The sequence below is a fragment of the Anser anser genome, assembly GCF_964211835.1.
Source record: "Anser anser genome assembly, chromosome: 9".
In the NCBI taxonomy this organism is placed as follows: domain Eukaryota; kingdom Metazoa; phylum Chordata; class Aves; order Anseriformes; family Anatidae; genus Anser; species Anser anser.
In genome coordinates, this window is record NC_139729.1 from 26,608,089 (window position 1) to 26,631,334 (window position 23,246).

Genomic DNA, 23,246 nt, shown 5'->3' on the forward strand with positions numbered 1-23,246 from the left:
GCTGTCAGTTCTTTCCACTCGGGAAGGTTCGTGTGTCCTCACTGAAGAGGATGTTTTAGTTTTCATGAATTCTGCGTATGTAACGGTGCCTGGTAAGTACCGAACTTGAGAGATGAAAGAGCAAACGAAGGCGAGGAATCCCGAGTGAAGGACACTTTCCGTAGCAGTGGGGATTGAGCTGAGTGGCTGAAGCCATTCTTTTCCTCCTCGGTTCCTGATCTACCAAAAGGTTGCCAAATTTCTGTTCTCTCTGTAGCACGTTGCAGTCATAGAATCATCTAGGTTGGAGAAGACCTTCAAGAACATCAAGTCCATCCATCCCCCAGCCTGGCCTGCCGGGTCCCCTCACTGATCTGCCTCGTTAAGATGAGTTCACCTTAGCTTCGGTAAACTGAGACAGCTCCTTGCTTCTGCAGCCTTCGGTGTTTCTTGTTTGCTTGTTCGTTTTGTCCTTAATCCTTTAGACGATCTCTTGGTTCTCGAATAGCAGGGATAAGAAGTAGACGCCGTGTGCCATTAATGGGTCCATAACCACCTCATTACAGCCGCATTCTGCTACTTATACCTTGTAGGATCACAGTGGCCTCTTTAAACAGCGTTGTGCCATGATCTTGTGCTTCAGCCCCTCTTCACCCACATGACCGCAAGGTCTGACGGGCAGGAGAAATCTTTTTTTCCTGGCAGACTGGCGTTACGCTGGGACACACGGGGAGGAGACAGAAGTTCACTCTTCTCGAACAGCGTCGGATTAGTTTTACATGAAGGGTGAATGCGGCACTTTCCTTGCTCGCTCCTTGCTCATTCTGTGCAGCCTGGGTCCGTACAGCGGCCTTTTCAGGTCTGAGGCGAGGAGAGAACAGAAGCGAAAGATCCGTAATTGCATTTAAACAGAGCTCATTGAATCTCCAAGTCATTATCTTCACAAACTTTCATTTCCATACACGTGGCTAAAGGAAAATGTCAGCGGGCCCGTGGTAAATCGTTTACAGGACTACACGGCCACGTTTTCCTCGTTAGCTGTTTGTGAGCACCGTTTGTTACAGCTTTTGAAGAGGCAGTGGGGACTCCGTAAATACGGCTGGAACAAATTGCAGTGCTGTCATCTATTCATTAATCTCCCGAGCCCCTGGGCGAGCGGCACAGCAGAACACATCCACGGGTCTTGGATTAACCCTTAGGCTCTGCGGCTTCAGATACTTTTTTTTTTTTTCACAGCAAAGTCCTTTATCTTAATTCGCATCTCTTTCTCATCGCGGTATCGGATGTATCCTGGGGCTAATTATTAATGTGATTTCTTAATACAGAGTGAAAGCTTAAGGATTGCTTCCACCGTTAGGCAAATCCAGGTTGGTACGAGCCTTGGTGGTTCAGGGCTTGGCTGTCGGGTGTCGTGGGCAGCGCCTGGCCAGAGCTCTTCTGCAGTGCTCGAGTCCCTGACTTGCTGCCTGCTGCTGCAGCTCTTTGTGGTCATGGGATCTCCAAGGTGCTTTGTGACCACGTGAATTAAAATAGTGGTACTTGATGTTACTGGAAAATTCCTGTCCGTTCTCTACTCGATAAGCTTTTTGCAGTTTTGAAACGGTACCGGAATTGTTTGCAGAAATATTTCAGGAGCACGGGACTGGGTGTTGTGGGCAGGAGTAGTGGGAGCCCTGCAGGTGCTCTGCTTCCTGGGGGAAAACGCGGCCAGGGCAGCGGCGTGGTAACCAGTGTGTGCCATCCTACGCTTCCCAAACGTTTCCCCGATGCTTTTAATGCATTCTAAAAAAACAATCCTTGTAAATCTGCTTCTCAGCATGCCCAACGTGTGTCCTCCCCCGCAGTTAGGACGGCGTAACGCGGAAGGGCCGGACTTCCATCCACCCCGTGCTGCAGCCCGAGCCCTGAGGAGTGCCTGGAGGTTGGCGTCCGTGCACCTGGCCTGCTGCGTGGGAGCCCGTAAGGCAGAGCAGCTCCACGTGAGCCCCCTGTGGGGGTTACATCAGCCGCGGTCAGGCAGGTGGGGGAGCCGGGCGGCGCCGAGCAGCAGCGGCACGCTCTGGGTACGGGCTGCACGGGGCGAGGCGTCCTGGGCGCTGCTCTCGTTGTGCACCGCTGGGCCTCAGCACCCCGCGGTGGCCCAGTGGTCTCGCTCCTGGCACCCTGGAGCACCCTGTGGGTGCTGCCTCCTGCACGGGCCCTGCTCGGGGTCAGCTGCAGCTGTTTAAGAAGGGGGTGCCAGAACGGTGGCTGCTACAGCGGGGGAAGCAGCATCTTGTTCCTTAATGTTCTCTAGGTGAACTGGATTGCTTTGACTACTTTTTTTTCTTTTTTTTTTTACAGAGTAAGAATCTAAAATAGATTATAAATTTCTGACCAGATGGTTGAATTTTGGTAAAATTACAAGCAAGAATCTTCTTGGTCTCCTGCATAAGGAGCTAATTTGTAGAGTGTTTCAGCCCGGCCTGAATCTTTCTAATTCTTGCGATGACTCCTGCTTGGCAGAAAGTGATAGTTTTAAATCAGGAGAGACCATTTAGACTGAAATATTCCTCTGTGCTCACTCTCTCTTTGCTGGGAGAAAGAGAACAATGTCATAGAAAGAAGAAAGCCTCTTGCTATTTAGTTCTGTCTAATAGGCTATAAATACATTTTTCACTAAACTAAAGCAGCAGAATGAAAGGCTTTGGGTAAAACTGATTCTCCATAAAGCATCTTACATCCTACTGCTATTTGCAAAAGCATCTGCACAGAAATACCTGGAGAAATCCTCTGGAGCAGTTTTAAGGCACTTTAATAGCTGATGAAGGCATTCGTTTCAGTGTCTGTACTGATGCAGGGTTACAGTCACCAAGTTTTAAACACGATTTTCTCAGGGGTTGCACAAAACAGCCTTCATTTTGCACGACTTTTTTCTTTTTTCGCCTTCTGTGTCGAACTTGATGAGCTCAGTAAAATACAAAATGCCGTAGTTTTTGGTATCAAAGAAACATTTGATGCCTAGCTTGCAAAATGAGCAGTTCGATACCCTCGTAAAGTTAGTTGTTTTAATGATATTTCAGCCACTATTTTCAGCGTTATCTCTGCTTCTGTTGCTTCTGGGTTTTATGCCAACATAAAAAAAAAAATTGATCCACCGTCGCTTAGATTTGATCATAGTAATACAAGAAAATTTTCAGTTCTTCTGGGTTGGATGAAATTCTTCCTGGCAGGTCTTCAGCAAACGCAGTCCCTGCTGGTGTAGCTGTATGGGCGTTTATATTTAGTAATCTCTTCTGACCATAAATTGCAATTTGGGACCCAGATTTTCCTGCAGCGTTAACTGGTAGGAGATGAGCATTTTCATGCATTTTAAAACCTCTTTTTTTTAATTGTTTCTTGCTTTAATATTTGGTTGCTTCCATGTTCATAGTGGCAACCAATTATCAGAAAATTCAGGCAAAGCCTTGACATTCCTCCTTCATTTTTAATAATTCATTCAAACATCTTTGCAGTGTTCCACAAGCTCAATCATGCCTTTTGGCAAGTGCAGGTATTATTCATACGCCAAATGGCGATGTCCTTTAGATATGGCCAAGTGGACGTGGAAGTTGTCATTGTTTGTCTCTTGTGTCTCTACCTGTGCATCTTCCAGGGTTTGCGAAACACAACCCCTTCACAGTCAGCTTCAGCTTCTTGTTAAGACTAGCAGGAGCGTTAGAAAATCACAGCTTTGTCTGGGGCTAATTTTCAGTTTAATTTCCCTACTCATTTTAATTTTTCTCCTAAAAAGGACATGAATAATAATTGCCTTCCTAGCACAGTTAGGATTCAGAATTTGTGTCTGCTCATATGCAATTTCGGTCCTAATGCATTTCCTTTTATTAGGGTAATAGCTCCTCTTATTACTGTTAATATATTTACTAAACATTGCTTTTTGGTGCATGCATGCAGTTGTTTAAAGAACCAGAATAAATCTTCTGGTTTTTATGACAACCAAATAAAATGGGTCCACCCGTGCTTGGATTCCTGCTGGCGGCGTATCATCCCGCTGAGTTACCTGGGAACATTTTCACCCTCTCTAAGGGGCAGCACATCCACCGTAGGATGGACCACGAGATCAGAAAACGCGCACGCTGACTTGACATAAAATAACGTGCCCTTCGAGGAGCTCCATCTATTTGGTTTATCAATGGGAGGATAATGGGGTGATGGGATCAATTTGCATGTATTTACATGAGAAAGAGCAATGCAGGTGAGCAGACGTTTCACTCGATTCAGTGGCTGAAAGTCATAGATAATAGCAGATTCAGACTGGAAATGATGTGAACGTTTTCTGTGCTATGTGAAATTGCCCGCTAACAGGAAGGGTAATTAACTTCCAAGGGCAATGGAAGATCCTCTGGCTCCGAAATAGAGTTGAATATTTCTCTAAATGACTTATTCAAGCAACCAGACAGAGCAGTCCTGTGGTCCTCCCGATTTGAGATGTCAGACGAGATAATCGTAACACTCCCCCTGCTTTGATAAAATTAATCTTTTAATTAGACGTCCTGTGTCGGAAGCCCTCCTTGTGGCTCTGCCAACGACGGTGTAACCTCTGACAAATCCCTCCCTGCCCCGAGTTGTGTTCCTTAGCGGTAGCGTGAGTGACTGCTTGGCTGTAGCACGCGGAGTGCTTCTTGGTAATTTTAATTAATTAAAATTCTTTCTTCAAGAACTGAGCAAGTATTTCGCTGTCCCTTCTCCATTTCGCTGTCCCTTCTCCCATCAGAAGATGGAAAATAATCATTTTGCATTTATCCTCGCCTCTTCTGATCCACGCCCTGGATCGAGGAGCCCCATGCCAACACCAAGTGTGCCCCCCGCAGCCCGATGCCTCTCCTTGCCTAACGGAGGGGGAGTGGGCGGCAGAGCAGAACGTGTCGTCCCTGCCTTATACGTCTTGTTGCCTCACCTGCTGCTCGTTCGAGGACGTCTAAATAAGTCTATTTAAGAAGTGAGTGACAAGCGCTGTCTTAGGGAAGAAGCTCAAATGCATAATTTAAAGCTGTAAATCATCGTCATTTCTCATTTTTATTTTTAACCTTTCTGTTTGGTGCTGTGGTTGTTTGGATTGCTCGTAGCCGTAAATCCACACGCCGCCTGTGTCAGAGGAGATGGAGCTCTCCGTGCTCGAAGCATGAAGTCAGAGCGAAGCTCCACAACAGATGGCCTTTTCTTTCCGTTTCATGGACACCGGTTCTCACTGGGCAATTCATTATTTTCTACAGTGCAAGCAGCTGTGGATTACTGTAATTATGGATTTCATCTCTCTCTGACAATCCGGGGTGAATGCTAATTTGAACTTTATGCATCTCCTTGGAATCAGGTTAATTTTCTCGTGATGACAGAGCTGCTGATTAACTAAAGATGTTTGTGAGGCTAATATTTTTCCTGCTGCGGAAATGTACGGTGCGTGGATTGCGAAGTAATAGCGGTGGGTGTAGGGTTCGGTCTCGTCGAAATTCCCGGGAGAGATTCCTGAGTCCTGCGGCATTTCTGGAGGCGTGCTTTTGCTACTAACCTTGCTTAAAACTGTGAGCTCGGCTTTCCTGGGATCCGGACTGATCAATAGCAAATTATTTGCTTGAATAGTTCCTTTGGAGAAAAAGACACTTGGAAATAGAACTGGTAGGCTAATTGTAGCAACAGTTAGATTATGGGAAAACGTTACTCCTGAGCCTCTTTCGACCTGTTTGTTCTTTAAATAGCTCCTGGCTTTGGAGGGCAAAACGTTCGTCCTAGCACCATTGGTAGATCTTGCATTATCCTCTCGAGAGTAGATTATGTTTTGCTATCGTGTTTTCCTTTTGAATCGCTATTAATAGCTTCGCGTCCTTTTTCCAAGGGGTTTGCCTTAGCAAAATTCCCCTGACTTCAGAGGAGTTATTTGTGGTTTGTGCTGATGAAGGAGAGCATCAGCCCTGCGAGACGCCGGATTCGGGCCTTGTGCCCCTACGTTCCCTTACGCTCCGGTAAGGGGCACGCGTGGGTCCGGGGGCAGAATTTTTGGATCTCCTTCAGCCACCACCAACCCCTCCTGCGTGGCCACGTGAACAGGCTGAGGAGGCGGTTTGCCTGCGGTGAGCGCAGCTCCCGTCCACAGGAGTGCAAAAAATATTCGCTGACCACTTCCTTCCTGCCGTGAGCGCCCAGAAGGGGACCGAGGTGTCACGAAACACCTCTTAAAGCCTTATGGCTGGGTAGCTCGATGTGGAAAGGAGGTGAAGTGGGAGTGAAGGTGCTGGGCTGCGTTTAAAGCAGCAGGAATCTGCCCGTGAAGCCGGCCTGGAAGCGGGGTGAGACGTAAGTTAAGGGCACTCTTCTTTGAGAAGTGAGCTGTGGTTGGGTCGGGTTTGAAGATGTAAGCCCAGAAACATGTATATAAGAGTATGCGGAATGTGAAATCCCAAGAGGGATCAGTACATATTTCACATTCCTCTGGTGGAAATTCTTTCCATGACCATAAAACGATTGAGCTTGGAGAGGAGCAAATGGGAGGCACGCGGTGCTGGTGGCAGCAGCACACCCACGGGGGCTTCCCCAGGAGCGCCCAGCTCACCTGGCGGGTCAGAAGGGATGCTGGGGATGCATCTTGGCCATGGAAATCTCTCTGACATGTTCAGTCTGTATGGGATTCGGCATCCCAGTTTACATGGAAAGCTATTTCTCTGGGTTCCCAAAGCTGTGTCTGGGCTGATGATGTGTCAGTGGCGCTGAGAGTTTAGAGCAGAGGCATGCTGCCTGCAGTGAGCAAAGGAAGGTTTGCTCGAAGGAAGGTTGCTACGAACCAAATTGACGTCTCCAGACACCCCAAGAGAACCACCTCGCTCTCTGTGGCTTCCAAATCTTACCACTTCGTCATCCTTAGAAATCAATTGATCTTTTGTTCCATTATTTAGGCGCTGAAGTTGAAGGGACTGGTCTGTGATTCTGTTTCTCCCTCTTTATTCTATTTTAAAAGGAGCCCCTACATTTACCCTTTCCAAATAGTGTCTTGCCATCCTCTGAATTTTTGAAGATAGAGGTTGGTAAGGAACTTGTCCCAGCCAGCCACCTGTAGCTGAATTAATTCCGTCTGGCCCAGCCAGCTGGAAAATACCTGGTCTTGATAAACACTTCCTCACGTGTTCTTCCCCTGCTCTGTCTTGAGATTTTAGTTATTTGCCTTTGGTATAAATTGCCACTTGAATGCAGCAAGGTAAAGATAGTGAGTACTGTAGCCCAAAAAAGAGACAGGTTTTTCACGGGGTCCTGGACCTGCTGAACGCTTGCTGTCCTAATTCATGTGCTTGGCCACGGAGCGCTTGGGTCGCTGCCCGCAGACGTGCCCGTGGGAGCGGATCTCCCCTGGGTGCTGCTCCTGCTGCCCCTCCGAGCTCTCGTCTCGAGGTCGCTGCGTTGCTGTGCTGACACCTGGATGGGGAAGGGGCGAGCAGGTCGGTGACTCCAGCCGGGAGACGTGCTGAGCTGCAGCCTGCAGGAGGGGCGGCACCCGCCGAGGACGTAACGCCTTTACGGAGGCGCTGCTTTCACGCACCGGACGTCCGACTTTCCTACGCGAGGCCTGTCCTGGCTGCCTCTCGGTGTTACTTTACGAGGGTTCTGCTGAATGTGGGGGTATCGGCATTAACGTGGGGGTATCGGGATTAATTCGGGGTCGTCTGCAGCCAGGGGCATACCTACGCTTAGGGAGGCCACTCAGTTACAGTAGGCAGCAACAGGAATGGAAGCCAGCAAAGGCAGGTGATGGCTGTGTACGGTTTTTGAAACCTGCAGCCCAGGAGAAGTTGATGCAGGGGCTCTGCTGCCGTTTTCTTCAATTCCTGAGCGTGGAAAGCCACCTCGAAACCACCCGGGGTAGCTGTGTAAGGAGACGTCTTCGGGGAGCGCCACCTGCCTTCTGGGTGGCTTTGTGAAGAAGCTTGTAATTAACCGTTTTAGACCTTTCCTTCCCCCATCCGAGGGAGCTCCCAGAAGGATACACTTCGGAAAAGCAGAGCAGATATTAGCAGACAGCATAAGTTATAAAAATTAAGTCCTTTGAATGCGTAGTCCTCGTCAGGTAAGAAACATGGGCAATTGGGGCAGTTACAGAAGGGTGGGGGTGCTTGTGAGGTTGGGGTTCCTGCACAGGGAGGGATTTCAGCGTCTCCTGATGTGATTTTTGTTTTGTGCAGGCTTTTTTTTTTTTTTTTTTAGTAACTAGAGAAAAATGTGATTTTTTGGTGAATAAGCTCTGCAAGTATATTACCTTGCAGGTACATAACGTATAATAGTAGCTTTCTGTGGCCAAATGAAATACCTTAAAATCAATGGAGCTATTAAAGTCAGCCTTTTGTTCAGCTGGAGAAGGGAGCTGCGGAGGGAAAACAGACCCACAGAGGATGCTGGCTTTTCAGCTTTATAAAAGAGCCAGGGAAATTTTGCTCTCTTGTTTCTCGTGGTTTTTATTAAGCATGAGCTGCCCCAGCTGCTGTGGGCTCAGAGCGCAGAGCCCCCTACGAGAGCAGGACCACGTTTTCGTTACATTTTCTCAAAATTGTGATTTAATCCTGACAGTGGCTTTGTGGAAAGGCCCTCTGCAGGGGCTGCTGTGTGGCGGCCTCTGTCCCCGCTGCGGCGCCGGTGAACTCGGGCTGCAGGTGTCCCGTGGTGTCCGTCCGTCCCGTGGTGTCGGTCCGTCCCGCTGCCGTGCCGCCCTCGCCATCCCAGTGGTTTCCCATCGGCTCCTCTCCGGCTGCCCCTTGGCTCTGCCTGGGCTGCGGGGCCTCTGGGACGGGAGCGGAGCTTTGTCTGCCCTGTGCACGGCCAGCGGTGCGCGCGTCTGCACTCGAGGGCACGGGATGGGTGCCGCAAAGTGAGTGTGTGCAAAGCCCCAAACCTTCCTTTGCTCCCTGCTCTTTCAAACTGCTGCAGTGGGAGAGCCCAAAATGCCCCCATGCAGAGTAAAACCTCTTCTCGAAGGAACGTGAAATATAAAGGCCTGCCTACGGCGCCTCTTTTGGCCTTCCCTGGGAAGGAAACACCGATTAGACTGTAACGTCGACTGTGTGGTACCCGTGGGGAGAGCTCCTCTGGTTTCCCTACAATAATTTCATTCGTCTCACATGGTTTAGCCTGCAGATAAATTGAACACAACTTCGGTGATATTTTAAGGTTGTAAATTAATCAGCAATTGACTTTGGAAAACTAAATATAAACCCAGGAGAGCGTGCTGCTGAGTGGGGGGGCAACTTGTGGCCAGTCCCTGGAATAATCTCACCTTTTTACCATTTCTTTTTCTCTCCTGCCTGGGAGTTGGCAGGAAAGCCGGAGCACGGGGCAGCAGCCTTCGCTGCATCCCTCCTGTCCAGGTGGGTTTGTATCGCTGGTGGAAAGCCAGAAAGGCGGACACTGCCCAGGGGCAGGAGCTCTTGGTGTTCACTGCCCTGTGCATTTCGGCATAAGGCTCCCTAACATTGGTACAACCATGCCACCTTGTGTTAATTCCTGTTTGCTTATGGCTTTGAGCAGTCACAGAAAAAAAAAAAAATAGGAGTAATTTTCTGTGTTTGGCTGTATATCTGTAGGTAGTTTTTTAGTGCTATTAAAGATTTATTTTGGGCTCTCTGTCCTAACCTGGTTATGTATCCGTAGCAGGAGAAGAGACTCCTATTGATCATCTGATATTTAAAATTAAAAATAAAGGCATTATGTGTTGTAGTTACGTTTTCAAAATATGCTTGTGGTGAAGAAAGTTCAGTATCACAGTATGTGTCCAGTCAAGCGTGGTGAACTGGTTTTGGGCTGCCGTAACCTTGCTGCTGGAGAGCAGGATTGTGCCCCCGCTGGAGGGTTTGGGGCTGTTGTATCCCTGATTCCGTGGGAGTTCTGGGCACACGGGTGATTTTGGCAGAGAAACGACCTGTTGACCTCACACTGTGGAGCTGGTAGTAATGAGAGCATTTTATTGATTTGAAAATGCTTTAAAATAAAATAAATGCTATGGATATGCACGAAGCATTTCAAAAAGAAAAGGTCCTGATGAAACCTTTGCTTTTCTTCTACACAGTCAGCAGCAGAATACGTGAAGTCCCGGCTGCCTGAAGTCCTAAAGCAACATCTTCAAGACTATGAGAAGGACAAGGAGAACAGCGTGCTGTCTTACCAAACCATCCTGGAACAGCAGATTTTATCAATCGATCGAGAAATGCTGGAAAAACTGACTGTATCCTATGACGAAGCAGGTATGGTTTTATTTCTTCCTAAGTTACGTTTTACTGAGAACAAGTTGCTCGGTTCCAGCCTTTCTTCAGACCAGTAGGGCTTGTGTTCGCAAACTGAACTTTGTTCTAGAGGTTTGAGGTGTTTCAGTGAAACATTTTTCTCCTAAAATCAGGTTGATTTAAGAGAAAAAATTTCCTCTTTGGTGATTTGCATACGTAATAGCTGAAAGGACAGTCTTTGTACCAGCACTTGGTTCTTTGTAACGTACAGATGTTGATGGTCTGGCCATGTGTTTTGTATTGTCTCTGCGAGTTGTGTGACCAAGTCACTAAATACAGTTCGGAAGGATTTTGAAGCCTGTTAAAATGTTTTTGTCAAATGCACGTCCTGCACGTTCCTGGGTTCTTCTTCACAACTTATTTTTGGACTTGCCTAGCCAAGAGTGTACTGGGTAGTCACAGAATCAGATTTTTAACTGGGACGTGATGGGTGTGGGCAGCCAAAAATAGACAACTGGTAAGTGTCGGAGGCATTTTAGTAGTGCGGTTATGGGGTTCTTCGGTTTTGATATTTGTGTCTTGGTAGTCTAGATATTTGGTGGCTTTCTTAGGTACAGCTAACACTTTCTACTAGGAAAAAAATGTTTTTTCTTACTATAAAAAGAACAGTTAAAAGTTTTACTGCTCGATTAACATTCATGGTAGCGAGTGGATTTTCTTAGTCGCTGGTACTTTCTTTTTTGTTTTCACTTGACTGTAACTGGCACCGCGGTGCCCTTTGGGAACCATTCTGAGCATAATTCGAGGTTTTTCTTCCAGCTGTTTTGGCTAGAAGCCTAAATCTCATAACCAGGTTTTTCATCCTATTTAGTTCATGTTTGCCAGATACCCCTCGAGGTGGATGACTGTTTTGTTTGGCCCTTGCTAGATGGCGCTGCCAAAATCACCATCCTCTGAGTTCATCTTTCCTACTCCTCATCTTCCCTAGCCCAGCTCTGGAAAGCCAAGCACCAGCAGGCCTGTATTATTTTCTCCTATTACTTGGTACTTACGCTGTAGTGGCCTGAACTGCGTAGAAAGCTTGAACCACTTACCAACTTTGTTCAGACTCCTACTCAGACTCCTGCGCACCATCAGTATCATTCTCCTAAGCTACTTTGATCTCAAATGCTCAAGCAACTTAAAATGCCATTTGCAGAGTGTGTGCTCTGGGTACTTAAAGGACTGTGAGCTTTAGGAACTGGAAGTAATTACAGTGCTCTCGTCCTTTATCAACCACATTCGCGCTCTCCCCCGGTAAATAAGCCTGATTCTCTTAAACTACTTTGATCTCAGGAGCTCTCGAGCAGCTCGCGGTGCCATTTGCAGCCTACTCGTGTGCTCCTGTGCTTAAGGAGCTCGGAGTCGTGAGAGTTCTTGAAGGACGACGTGGTTAAAAGATGGGCACGGGTTATCTTTTTCATCAGGTACCTCCTGTTCTTAATGATGCATAAAAAATAAGCTTTGGAAGTTGTGGCTTTCCGTTGCTTCTGTTTATACTTTATACTTTAAACAGAGAATTTATCAGTCCAATGGCTGGCATAGATCTTTCTCAGTCACGCACATTCGGTCACTTTATTTCTCTCGTCATTTTGATTGATAGACGTTTGTTAGGAAGGGAAGAAATTTTCTCAGTGGAGAAAATTACCAATTCCTGTCAGGAGAAGGCATTTTTCTTTCTTGAAAACTGCATGTTTGTGCAGAGAAAATAAAGATTAAGCTGCTCCAAACACACATTGGGAATTTATATCTTACAATAAAACAATGATGTAGAAATTAGGAGCTACATAAATACCGAGTTTAGAAAGGTCTCGATGTACACACACGTCCCAAACAGAGTGAGTGCACCTTGCTGTAAATAAAAAGCCCGAATTTGAGCTGGCTAATTGTTCCAAGGCATGCTGCTGGGTGTTGGGCTTAGGTGCTGTAGTGACTGGTGCACTCGAGGGAAAAGCACTTCTCAAATGGGTCTGAACTAATTTCTCCTGTTACTTGTCCTCACTCCGTCATTTCGTAGGTCACAAATGTCTTTTCTCTGCGTAGGATTCCTCTACATCCGTTCGCCAGGTGAAAACCGAGCTGCACCAAAACGGCCTGGGCTTTTGGCACAATTGTGCCTGTTAATTGGGCCGTTAGAGCACAGCGGGCGATATTAATAACGATGTGCAGCTTCGGTGGGCTCCACGTCGTACTGCCGTCCTGTAAATCTTCCCTGTCAGGAGCTCGGCGTCCCAGAGCTACCAAACACCGTGAGTTCATCTAAAAATAGTCAAATGTTGACAAGATTTTTAGTGAAGTTTGACTAAGAGAGCTTTGTAAGATGAAAGCAGGCCCAGCGTGACGGATGGGTACAAATCCTCTCCTAATCTCTAAATCCCTTAGTTTAAAAAGTGGCGTTCTTGGCTCGCTAAGGCTGGGTTAATTTTGTGCAAGGATGTTTTCTCCTGCTGAAGCGTTGTTGGATGTAAATCCTGTTCCGCCTATCTACGGCATCTCTCCTGTCTGGGGTGGCCAGCGACTCCTGCACAAATGAAATTTTGGGATATTTGAAGGCACTTCGGCATGCCAGTTGGCCACAGCCTGCTAGGAGATCCGCCGATAGCTCATGCCGTGGTTGTAGGGCGTGCTGTGATGGACGGCCGCTCTCCCCGCGTGACAAAAAAAGATGAATTTCATTTTTCCTCGCCATGAAGCGCTCGTGAGAGATGTTGATATTTAGGCACAGTACCCGGGGCCAGTTGTCAGCCCCAAACCGTTTCCTTAGCTGGTGTTTACCAGCACGTCCCACCTTCCCTGGGGCCACCTGCACCAAGGGGGCTGCTGCTGCACGCGTCCTGCCAGAGGGCACCAGGAGCTCGTTCGTGGCTACCACCAGGGCTGTGCCTGGCCCTAACGAAGCTGCCTGGGGGGGCGTTGAGCAGAGGACGGAGGTAGGGAAGGGTGCGGCTGCCCCGCACCTGCTGGGGGGAGCCAGACCCTCCTGCAGCCCAACGCCGGAGCCGGGCACGGCACCCCCAGCCAGCTCCAGCAGCCTGCGGGCGCTGCTCCCCCTGCCCGTGGAGCCGAGGGGCTCGGCCAAACCCCCAGCGAGGGGGCACGGGTGCTTCGTAGGGCTGGTGCTGCCCTGGGGCTCGCACAGGAGCCCGCAGCAAAGGGCAGGAGCGGTCTGTCCAAAGGGAGCCAGGGAATCCGTCTCAGCAGACAGGAGCACAAAGAGCTGTCCCCGCAGTCCTTGTCGTGGGTAGCTCCATTTTCAGGCCTTTGCTCACCTTTTCCTCCTCTGAGCCATCTTTCAGTGCCACTGAGGAAGTGAAATTGCTCGTATCAGCAGTTTGTTTCCGTGAAGATTGGTTTTACGCTAGCAGATCACGTCCCAAATTGCCCGAATGCTCCGATCTTAGCAACAGAATTTATTTTCTGCTGAGGTAAAAACGCGTCCATTAGCGCGACGACGTGCCGCAGCCTGTCTGCGAGTGAGGTGGGCTCTGGGCTCTGCCTGCACCCAGCGTGCCCGTGTATGGTGCTCTCGCCAGGAGCCGCGCGGCCCTCCCAGGCACGCAAAGTATTGTTCGCCGCTCTGCATCCCTGCAGGGCTTAGCACCAAATGAGTGGATAACGAAGCCAATTGACTCTCCTGCTCAGCCTCTGTTCCTGTGCCTTGCAGAAGACCAGGCTGGGTTTCTGCAGCTCCTGGTTTCTGGGACAAGCGGCTCTGAGCGTAACTCCAGGACTCGGGATTCGTTCTGGCTTCAGGCCCTGCAAGAAGACGCAGCCTGGCGCAGGTCTGCCCAGGTCCCATCCCGGGAGCTTTGGCTGCTTCTGGCAGGTGGACAGAGAAGCAAAAATATCCAGGGTTAAATTTCAGCCCAATGGGTTGGCAAATCCATTTCTCTCACACAAATGTCCAGGCTAGTGTGGGCGCTCTGGGAATGTGCTATAACTTGGGATAATAACCACCTTGCTGGGGAAACATCATTTTTTTCCACTGCAAGAGGTTTTATCAGGTACAGCCCTCATCGTCCCACATCGCAGCCAAACTGCAGTAGGTTATCTTCGCCGTGATGTTTATCGCACGATAGCTCGTGCACATCACAAATGCAGGAAGAAATCTGTTGGGTTTGCTACAGCCACGTTCTTTTTTTTAAAAAAAAAAAGTCTTAAAACTCTGGGATCGTGCTTTTGATACGTGTTTGGCTGCTCCTTGCCACGTGGGGCTGGCCTGCGGGGACGTACCTGAGCCCAGTTTCAGCAGCGGTGACTCCCCGGAGCTTAAATCCCTGCCTGACCAGGAGCCCAGCACTTGCGAAGGCAGCGGGTTGCACCGAATGTGCAAGAACAAAAATGGGGGAGCCGTAAAGAAGCTGCCAGGAAGGGAAAAGCCAAAAGCAAGGCTTTTTGGGGAACAAAAGGCACGTCCAGGCAAAGGATGGTTGTCCAAGTGGCACTTGTATTATCTCGAGGGATGTCGGTGGGATTGCCGCGTGCTGCGCGAGCACCGTTTCCCAGCACTGCAGCAATCTGGTACATTTATTTTCTGACCTGTTGCAAACCCACTGACACAGCAGCTGCGTACCTAACACGGCTCAAACGTGTCGGGGACAACATTTATTGCTGCGCCGGAGGCGTTCTTCTGACAAGGAGAAAAACACCGCGGCCTGCAGGCCACCACAGTTGTTTGCTTTCTCTGCAGCTCGGGTTGGAGTTTCAATGATTTTCAGGTATTTAATCTCGAGAACACGATCCGAAACAACTCGCTTCTCTCAGCAGCCAGTCGTTGCCGTGAGAACTCAGCCCTGTGCCTTCCCCGAGGAACACGGTAAGAATTGTTACCCCTCACAGCCGGATGATTACCTCTGAATGTATCCAGCCTCTGCCTTATGCTCAGCACCTCCTTTGGCACATTTGTTTCTCTTGCACATTAAAACTGCACTTTCACCTTGGTCACCACAAACCTGCGCTCTGTGTTTCAGCAAAGGGCCAATAGCTCTAGGAAAAGATCTCGGGGCATGGCCCAGGGCAGGATTTCCCTGCTAACCAGCTGTGTTTGCGTCCTGGGCCACGTCTCTAGAGCTCTTCAGCAGTGAGCAGAGGGAAACGGGGAATTTCCAGCATGATCCTGACTTTAAGCGTGCACTTTGGTGCGTGAAGTCCCATCCTAAATGTGCCCCTTCCCTCTGCTTACCAGGGACTGGCTTCCACTCCCAGGTGGGGCAGGGAGCTGAGAGCAGCCCAGGCGGCTCCGTAGGTGTACACACAAAATCATTTACGTTACGGTTGCGGTGTGGCTCCAGCAGGAGCCACGTGGCTCTCATTTCCCACACGGGGGCTCCCGCAGCGCCTGTGGTCGTCCCGGTTTCGAGGCTCGCGGCGGTGTTTGCACACAGCGGGCTTACACCGAAGTCTGCCCAAGCGTGTTGTAGGCTTTTCCTCAATTAAAATAATTTTTTATTATTCATATGATTATCAGCTTTCAGCAGAAGCTCAGAACAAAAACAGCACTGACAGCGAAGTGCCTACTTGCGTGTGAAATGTTCTGCCCTCCTGATCGATTTGTAAGTAGGCTGTGAGGTATTTAGCTATTTAAGGCAGGCAGCTGGCAGCTGGGCTTTCCAACACGAAGCTAGCAGTGCTCGCGTCTGGGGGCTTCACCAAACCTCCTCCTGCCACAAACGTCCCAGCAAAGGAGAGGAAGCCGGCATGGTCCTGTATGGTGTGGGCATTCAGGAGGGTAACGGGGAAGGGGGAGAGTCAGCGATGGCTTTGAAACCACTTACACGGCAATATGTCAGGGACCCAACTCCCTTACATGTCACGGGGTGAAATGTTAAGTTTGACAACGGTGGAATTGCAGGGGCTGGGCTTTCCTGCAAGGAGGGCACGTGGCAGGGTTGAGTTCTTTTGTTGTCTGTGTCCCAACGGGGATTACGGGGGGCCCGCTGCCGGTGGGCGCCTGCAGGGCTGCCCCTCTGGGGCCCGCTGCCGCCTCCGTTTGCCGACCTCGTGCAGAAGTTTCCCCAAACTGCTGCTCGCGCTCGGCTGCGTGCTGGGGGGGTGAGCTCAGAGCACCTGGGGCTGGCTGAGCGATGCGGGGATGCACAGAGCATCTGTAAGCGGGCTGCTATTTACGGCGTTTGTGCAGAACTCGCTAATTACGGGTCTGGCATTAAGGTCGGTGCCTTCCCGCTGGTGCTTTATTTACAGCTGCTGCTTTAAAGCCGGTATTTATGGCTCGGGCACCTCAGAAAAGTGCAGGTCGGTGCCCTTGGTTCAAATGAAATTTGGCAGCCTTGATCCTTTAGCCATAAACCCAGCGCTATCACAGGGTTTTGTCGGATGCTTTTAATTACTTTGAATTTGTTTTCAGACGGGATTTTCATTTTGCTCCTACTTTTTCCTCTTGCTCACGGCTCCAGCTACCCGTTAACGTTGCTAGTGAAAGCCCGCTGAGTACCCAGCACGAGATTTTCTGCCCCAGTAAGGTCAGTGGTTCCCTCCCCCAGCCCCGGGGCAGCCTGTCGATGGGTGCCCCCTGCCACCTGGCCGGTCTCACGGCTTTGTAGACAGAGGAAGGAGGATCTTGGATACATTTTGGCACTCGACCCCAGCCAAACCCACGACAGGGGTTGGTTTCTTTGGCTTGCCAGCCCCTCCCGGTGCCACGGCTCTGCTGGTGCCACTGAGCTCTGAGCTGCTCCCAGGGACCACCTTCACCCGGCGCCCGCAGCACTGCACGAGCGTGGCCTGACAAGCAGCGACGTGTGGGAGATTAAACGGGGTCTTCCTTAAATACTTGGTGGCAGCTACAGGAGGGACGGCTTCTGAATTACTTGGGAGCTGACATTTAGCGGGCAGCCTGGTACCTGAAGGACATGGGTGGCGTGAATTCCACAGGGCAGCCCGACACCTTTCTTTAAGTTGGTTTTATTGACAAAAGTCATACCCGAAACTCGGTCACCTTCCTGCGTGGCAGCAGGAATCGTGCGAACCTCTGTAACGCCCTGGGAGACTTGCAGTGACTCCAGACGATGTCACGGAACTGGAGACAAATCTTAGCAGAGCAGGCTGTGCCCGTATCCTACAGCAGTGTCGTGTTCGCTTTAGTTTGTTTTACGTGTTTGATCCTGCTCTTCCTCGGAACAGTTCGGTGCTGTTCTCTTCAGGGAACGCCTTCGTCTTTCACAGTGAAAACCTCACAGCTTCGTCCTGAGCACTCCCCGTTCGCGTTAATGATTTTTGCTGCTGATGACGCCAGGTTTTGGGGGGTTGGAAGGGTCCCTGCATCCTCCTTTTTACGTCTTTCTCCTGATGTATTCAACCGCTGAGCGTGGTGCAGAGGTGAAACTAAATATCGCAGCAATGCCAGGAAATCTTCTTTAGAACTGAAATAGAGAAATGAATCCCTCCTGCATTCGGATGATTTTTCACAAGGACAGGGGATTCATCGTGCTGCGAAGGAGGGGTGCTCCCCGCCGCCTCTGTGCGTCGATGGGGCAGCGTCGGAGGCTGCCCCGGGGGGTTCCAGTTTGCAGCAATTAACTCCTGCGACCTGGCGCACACAACTTCCTTCCAACTGCTGTTCTCCTGCCTGCAAAACGCTTTGAGGGATTTTAACAACACCGAGCTGAACATCCACGCGAGTCTCTCGACCTGGGTGCACATCCCAAAGCGCTGTAGGTGAGCCTGGTGTGGCCGGGGTGAGCAGCGCCGAGTGCTGGGCACCAGCTTACGGCTTAGCCGAGAGAACAGGACGGAGCTGAACGGGAATGCAGAGCAGTTCTCTGTTGTTTCAAACACAAAATCTTGACGTGGTAATTGCGCGGGCAGGCAGGGATTGTCTCGTGGTGGGAATTAAGCTGCGATCGTAGAGGTTGAAGGTGAAGTGATTTCTGGGTATTTGTAAGAATGGCGTTTCCTTTAATCTGTTTTAAAATACATCGGTCTTTTAATCTTAGGAAAAAAATGTTATGCTGAGATGATTAAGAAACTATGAGACCTCGCATTTTTCAGAAAGGCTATTTTTAGGTCTGTGCTTTACAGCGCAGATTTTTGCAGAACGATTTATTTACCCGCGCGAAGAGGCAGGCACCGCTCGCTCGGAGGAAACACCAGCGCCAAGGGGACTCAAGGACAAACATCTGCATGATGTACGGTCAGCTCGGCCCCGTCTACCTGGCAAGAACTTTGAAGAAAAGGAGTCAGGCACCTTAAAAACCCACATCTATCCGCTTCTGAAAGGCGTTGTGAGTGGTGGCAGTCTGTGTCGCTCCCGGTAATTGGGCAGAGCTGTGCGGTGTTTTGGAGATTACAGTAACGTTTCCTCTAATCCGTGTGGCTTTTGCTAAAAGCGATTGTAAACGATTTAAACACTTGGACGACCTCTAAAGGAGCAGCGGGCGAAGGAGCGCTAATGAGCGCAATTAGCTTGGCCTGCCGCAAAATCCTTGAGGAAGGCTGGGTGCTGTCGGAGAGGCCAGAACCGCGCAAGGGGGTCAGATGGCAGCTGGGGAGGCGCGCGGCTTGCTGTGGGGAGCGGCCCACCCCGGCACGAGGCTCTGCCGGACAGCAGCGGGCTGGGATCCTTTTTCCTCGTCGGAGAACCGATCGCAGCACCCGCCTCATGCCCGCTTCCCACGTGGAGCACGGGCAGGCTGCAGCCGCGGGCGTTGCGCAGGTCTCCTCGCTGCCCCAGCGCGGATGGCACGCGAGTGTCTGCCGCCTGCTTTATCTTTCCTTATCTGATAGATAAGCAGCGGAGAATTAGGTTCATTTTTATGGCTTTGGGTTGCAGTTGGTGGCTCATCCGGAGGGCACACGAAGGCGGCATTACGTGATCCTAGCGCTATAACCGTGCTTCTCCTGCCTCCTTGTAACCCGCTCCTGCCTAGTGGGAAGGAAGCGACCCCCCCGCCCTCCTCCCTGCCTCATCTCACGGCCGTGAGTCCACCCCGCTGCCCTCCTGCGCTGAAGCGGAGCCGCACAGTGCCAAAGGGGCAAGGTGTGTGGGACCGGACAGGGAGTGCAGGGGGACGTGGCTCCATGGGCTCTCCAATCAAATTCACCGTTTTTAATTCAAAGTCACCGTTTTTAATAACGACTGTTTGCGGAGCGTTGTGCTGCCCAGACATGGGGGCTCTGGAGTTTCTCTGCTGCCTGTACGAGCGGTGCGCCTCATGCTGCCCTCATGGGGAGGCGCTCTGCAGGGCGGCAGGGGGACCTTGCACCTGCAAGAGCCGATGAATTTGCAAAAGCAAAGAGGAGGGCAACGCTTCAACAACAATTTTGTTTTGAAACTTCTCAAAAGCCACTTCGCTGGGCAGAGTCTCGCCCTGCGAAGCAGCAGCAGGAGTAACAGTGACCACAGGCAAGGCTCCTGCTGCTCTGCACACGTGGTGGGGGCTGCTGTCCTGTCGAGGCATTAGGCTGCACCTGCAGGGTATTATTTTGTTGTTTTGTTCTCCCCTGTGCTGAGGCTCCGGCAGGAGCCCTGTCCGGGCTGCCTGGGGACCCTCCCCTGGAGCCCTCAGCTGGGGCGGTCCTCGAGCAGGCACCGAACCCTGCAGGGCTCCTTGGGTGAGCCTGGGGGACGGGGTCCTCTGTGTCCTGCTGTTCCAGGAGCCATTAGGTTGTGCAGCTGGTGGGGTTTTGAGAAAAAAAAATGGGAAGCTGTACCCGTCGAGGTCTGCGAAGCGTCAGTCGATTGCACAAAATAACCTATATATGTGCCTGTGTTGCGAAACAGTGTTTTTGGTTTAAAGCTGTGCGAGACAGACCAGTAAGTTAAAAATAAATCCCCAGAATGCCACGCATCTAAAAACAAATTGTTTATTACTGGCTATTATATTTATACCAGCCGTGGGATATTCAACTACTGGCATGGGAACAGCAAAACACAGTTCTTAATTCTCGTTTTGGGCAGCAACGCAACAAGCTGCAGCCGTGAGAGTTCAGACTGAAGAAAACAGAGCGTGGACTTGGGCCCCAGTGCAGCTCCCTGGGAGCAAAACCAGAGGTCAGGCAGCCGCCGAGGGCTGTGCCGGCACGGCCTGGTGTTGGCGTTCTCGTTAAAACTGCTTCTTGGTCGGATTAAACCACACGCAGAGACGCGCTGCTGTACAGCACGCTGCTGCCTGAGGGCTCTGCTCGGGCCCTCTGTGCCTCCGCAGGAATTCCTTTCGGCCTCCCTCCTGGCAGAGCCACGCAGATGACGAACAAGTCCGTGTCGGAGCCGTTTTTCACATCCCGCCCGTCTCCATCTCCTGCCCAGCTGGTGCCATTTTCCCTGTCAATCTCCGTTGCGCAACAAGGGTAGATGCCTCATGTTAATGAATAATTAAATGTAAATTAACAACAGAGGTGAAAACTCAGCCATGTGCTTCCCTAGATCATGTAAAAGGAAAAGAAAGCAGCCACAAAATGAATTTTATTTACTGGTGAAGGATGCTGGAGTGCCTTTTGTAAGGATTGTAGGAGTGCCTTGTGATGAAAACCAAGTGTCAGGAATGTTCCCTTTTAATGTTTGCGAGTGTATGTATAAAATCTTAGTCACTTGCCATCTTTCTGTTCTAAAATACAAATGAAATTGCGACACCTGGTCCAAAGCTGGCGCAGGAATATTTTTAATAGCTGGAGTTTTCATTAATGCTGCTCATAGCACACTGGCTACAAGGGCAAAATGTACAAAAGGCGTGTTCTTAACGGGGTCTGTTCTGTCCAGCGTCCGCTCTGCTCTGCATCAGCCGAATGAGGAAAATAAAAACCGTGGTGTCAGTACCTTGAAAACAGCCCATTTTTTCCATATTTTCCTGCCACTTCAGCTGACAGTACTGTGCCTGTGGTCAACGACTGACTAACCGCTCTGTGTATTTAAAGGTTAAAGTAATTAAAAATGCCAAATCATTTTCTTTTTTCCAGTAGAACATCCTTCAGGTGCGTAGCCTTCCTACCAGCGGCAGTTGTAGCAGGTTTGCTGTCTCCTAGCCGTGCACGCAGCGCGTTGAGCACACAGCCACGTGCAGCAGCTTCCATTCGTGGAAGCTGCGCGGGGGCTCTGCTGCGAGACACGCTTCTGTCTCCTGCTGCTCTTCTTGTCCGTTAGGGAAAGGCAGCACTCAGAGACTGGAAACGACTCTTCCCCCTGAGCCCCTCCCCAGAATCACAGATCTGAAGAACGCTTCCCTGCTAATCATTTTTCCTACCTGAGCATGAGACCGCTGAGTTTATTTTCAGCCTCGCCACCGGTCGCCCACCTGCGGAAGCAAGGCAGTGAACGCCGAGATAAGTGCCCGCCCCAGCAGGACTCAGGGTGACGTCTGTCCAAACAGCAACAGTGTGAGATAGCGTGAGTAGGGAATGACTCGGTAAAACCAGCTGATAAGAGAGAAAATCTAATGGACTTAAGTATCATTAGAAGAAAGCTGTCAGGTGTGATGACAGCCTGCTCCACGGCACTGATAGTCAGTCAGGTACGCGTACGGCTGCTGCTCCTTACAGCCACCAACAGCAACCGCAGAAAATTTGCTGCATAACTGCAGATATTTGTATCCTCTGTAATTGTTTCTGCTTCCCATTCCCTCCTGTTTTTCCCCAGGTACGACTTGTTTGATCGCACTGCTGTCAGATAAAGAACTCACGGTGGCCAACGTCGGCGACTCGCGGGGAGTGCTGTGTGACAAGGACGGGAACGCCATCCCCTTGTCCCACGACCACAAGCCCTACCAGCTGAAAGAGAGGAAGAGGATTAAAAGAGCTGGTGAGTTACAGCATTTGTGCTTCGGATTGAAGGTTCATCTTTATTTTCTCTCCTCTGTCAATAACGCAGACTTTTCCCCTGTGAGACACTGAGAGCACCAGAGCGAGGAATCAGCAGATAAAGCCTTCCATTATTAATACAGCCCTGTTCAGAGGGGTTCGTGGTGCAGACAAATGGAAGCAGACTGGCCTCTCCCTTAATGAGGCGGTGTCCAAGTAAGAAGAGCAGCCTCCATCTCCAACAGGCAGTGCGCCGTCCTGGCCAGTTCCCCTGCGATCTCTGCGGGGAGCGCACGAACAACCAGCAGCAGCACCCTTACAGGCACCTCACGGCCGCATCCTGGCAGCAGCCCTCGTCTAAGAGGCTGGGTCTGAAGCTCAGCGAGGTTTAGTTTCTAAAATAAGCAGACCATGAATCTAATTCATTACAACTGTTTTTCGTTCCCATATAATGACTGTTAATGAGCACAAACGTATGTTGGAGCAGGAGTACAGAGTCAGTAACCTTTCCACAATAAATCTTCCTAGCTTGCTTACCCTGTCACTTCAGCGACCCCCTGGGCTGGAAGTTACATTTGGAGCATCGAGTTTAATAGCCAATTCTCCACGAGTTTGTCAGAGCCTCTTTTGAACCCATTTCTGTTTTGGCTCCCAAAGCAGCCTGCAGCAGGGAATTATTTGATAAAGAAAAAAGTGTTAAAGCTACTGATGAGCGTTGCCTCTGGAGATGCATTGTTTCTCTGCCTCAAATTCTTCATCTATAAAGTGGAAATAACACATTTTTCCCCGAGCGTAAAGCATTTTTAAAACCTGCAGGTTATCAGTATGCCCACCCCAGTATAAATGCCTGTACGTGTCACATGCCTGCCTGCTCAGTTTGCTTTTATCGCTGACAGAGCAGTGCGACTCTTCCTGCTGCTACGCAGAGACTCAAGGTCGTGTAAGCTCCCCAAGGGGAAATAAAAAGTTTACAGATCCTAAGAAAAAGGAATAGGAAAATCTTGGTCTCGCTTTGCTTCAGCTGCGTACCTGGGAGATGTATTCATAAAAACTGGAGAGTTTTCCATTTAGCAGTTCAAGTTCCTGAGGCCTCCTTTAACAACATCATCCAGGTGCTCAGTACAATTGTTCACTTAGAGAAGGCCTTCACTTATTCAATATTTGTTTGTTTTTTATTTTCGTTGTTTATGTTGAAATGAGTCTTTATAACACAGCAACATGAAAAATGAACCTGGATTTTTGCAGGAATTT

At 50.0% G+C, this 23,246-nt stretch overlaps 1 protein-coding gene across 3 annotated transcripts in view; it reads left to right on the forward strand.

Moving 5' to 3' along the window:
* The window catches only part of PPM1L (protein phosphatase, Mg2+/Mn2+ dependent 1L), an 85,661-nt gene that overhangs the window by 51,272 nt on the left and 11,143 nt on the right, over positions 1-23,246 (forward strand). For 2 of the 3 annotated variants that reach the window (XM_083848736.1, XM_083848737.1), the window contains exons 2-3: positions 10,055-10,229; positions 21,835-21,996. In XM_083848736.1, the coding sequence (XP_083704862.1) occupies positions 10,193-10,229; positions 21,835-21,996 (199 nt within the window). In that variant the 5' untranslated portion in view covers positions 10,055-10,192. The remainder of the gene's footprint in view (positions 1-10,054; positions 10,230-21,834; positions 21,997-23,246) is intronic. The other variant, XM_083848735.1, reaches the window with a different exon arrangement.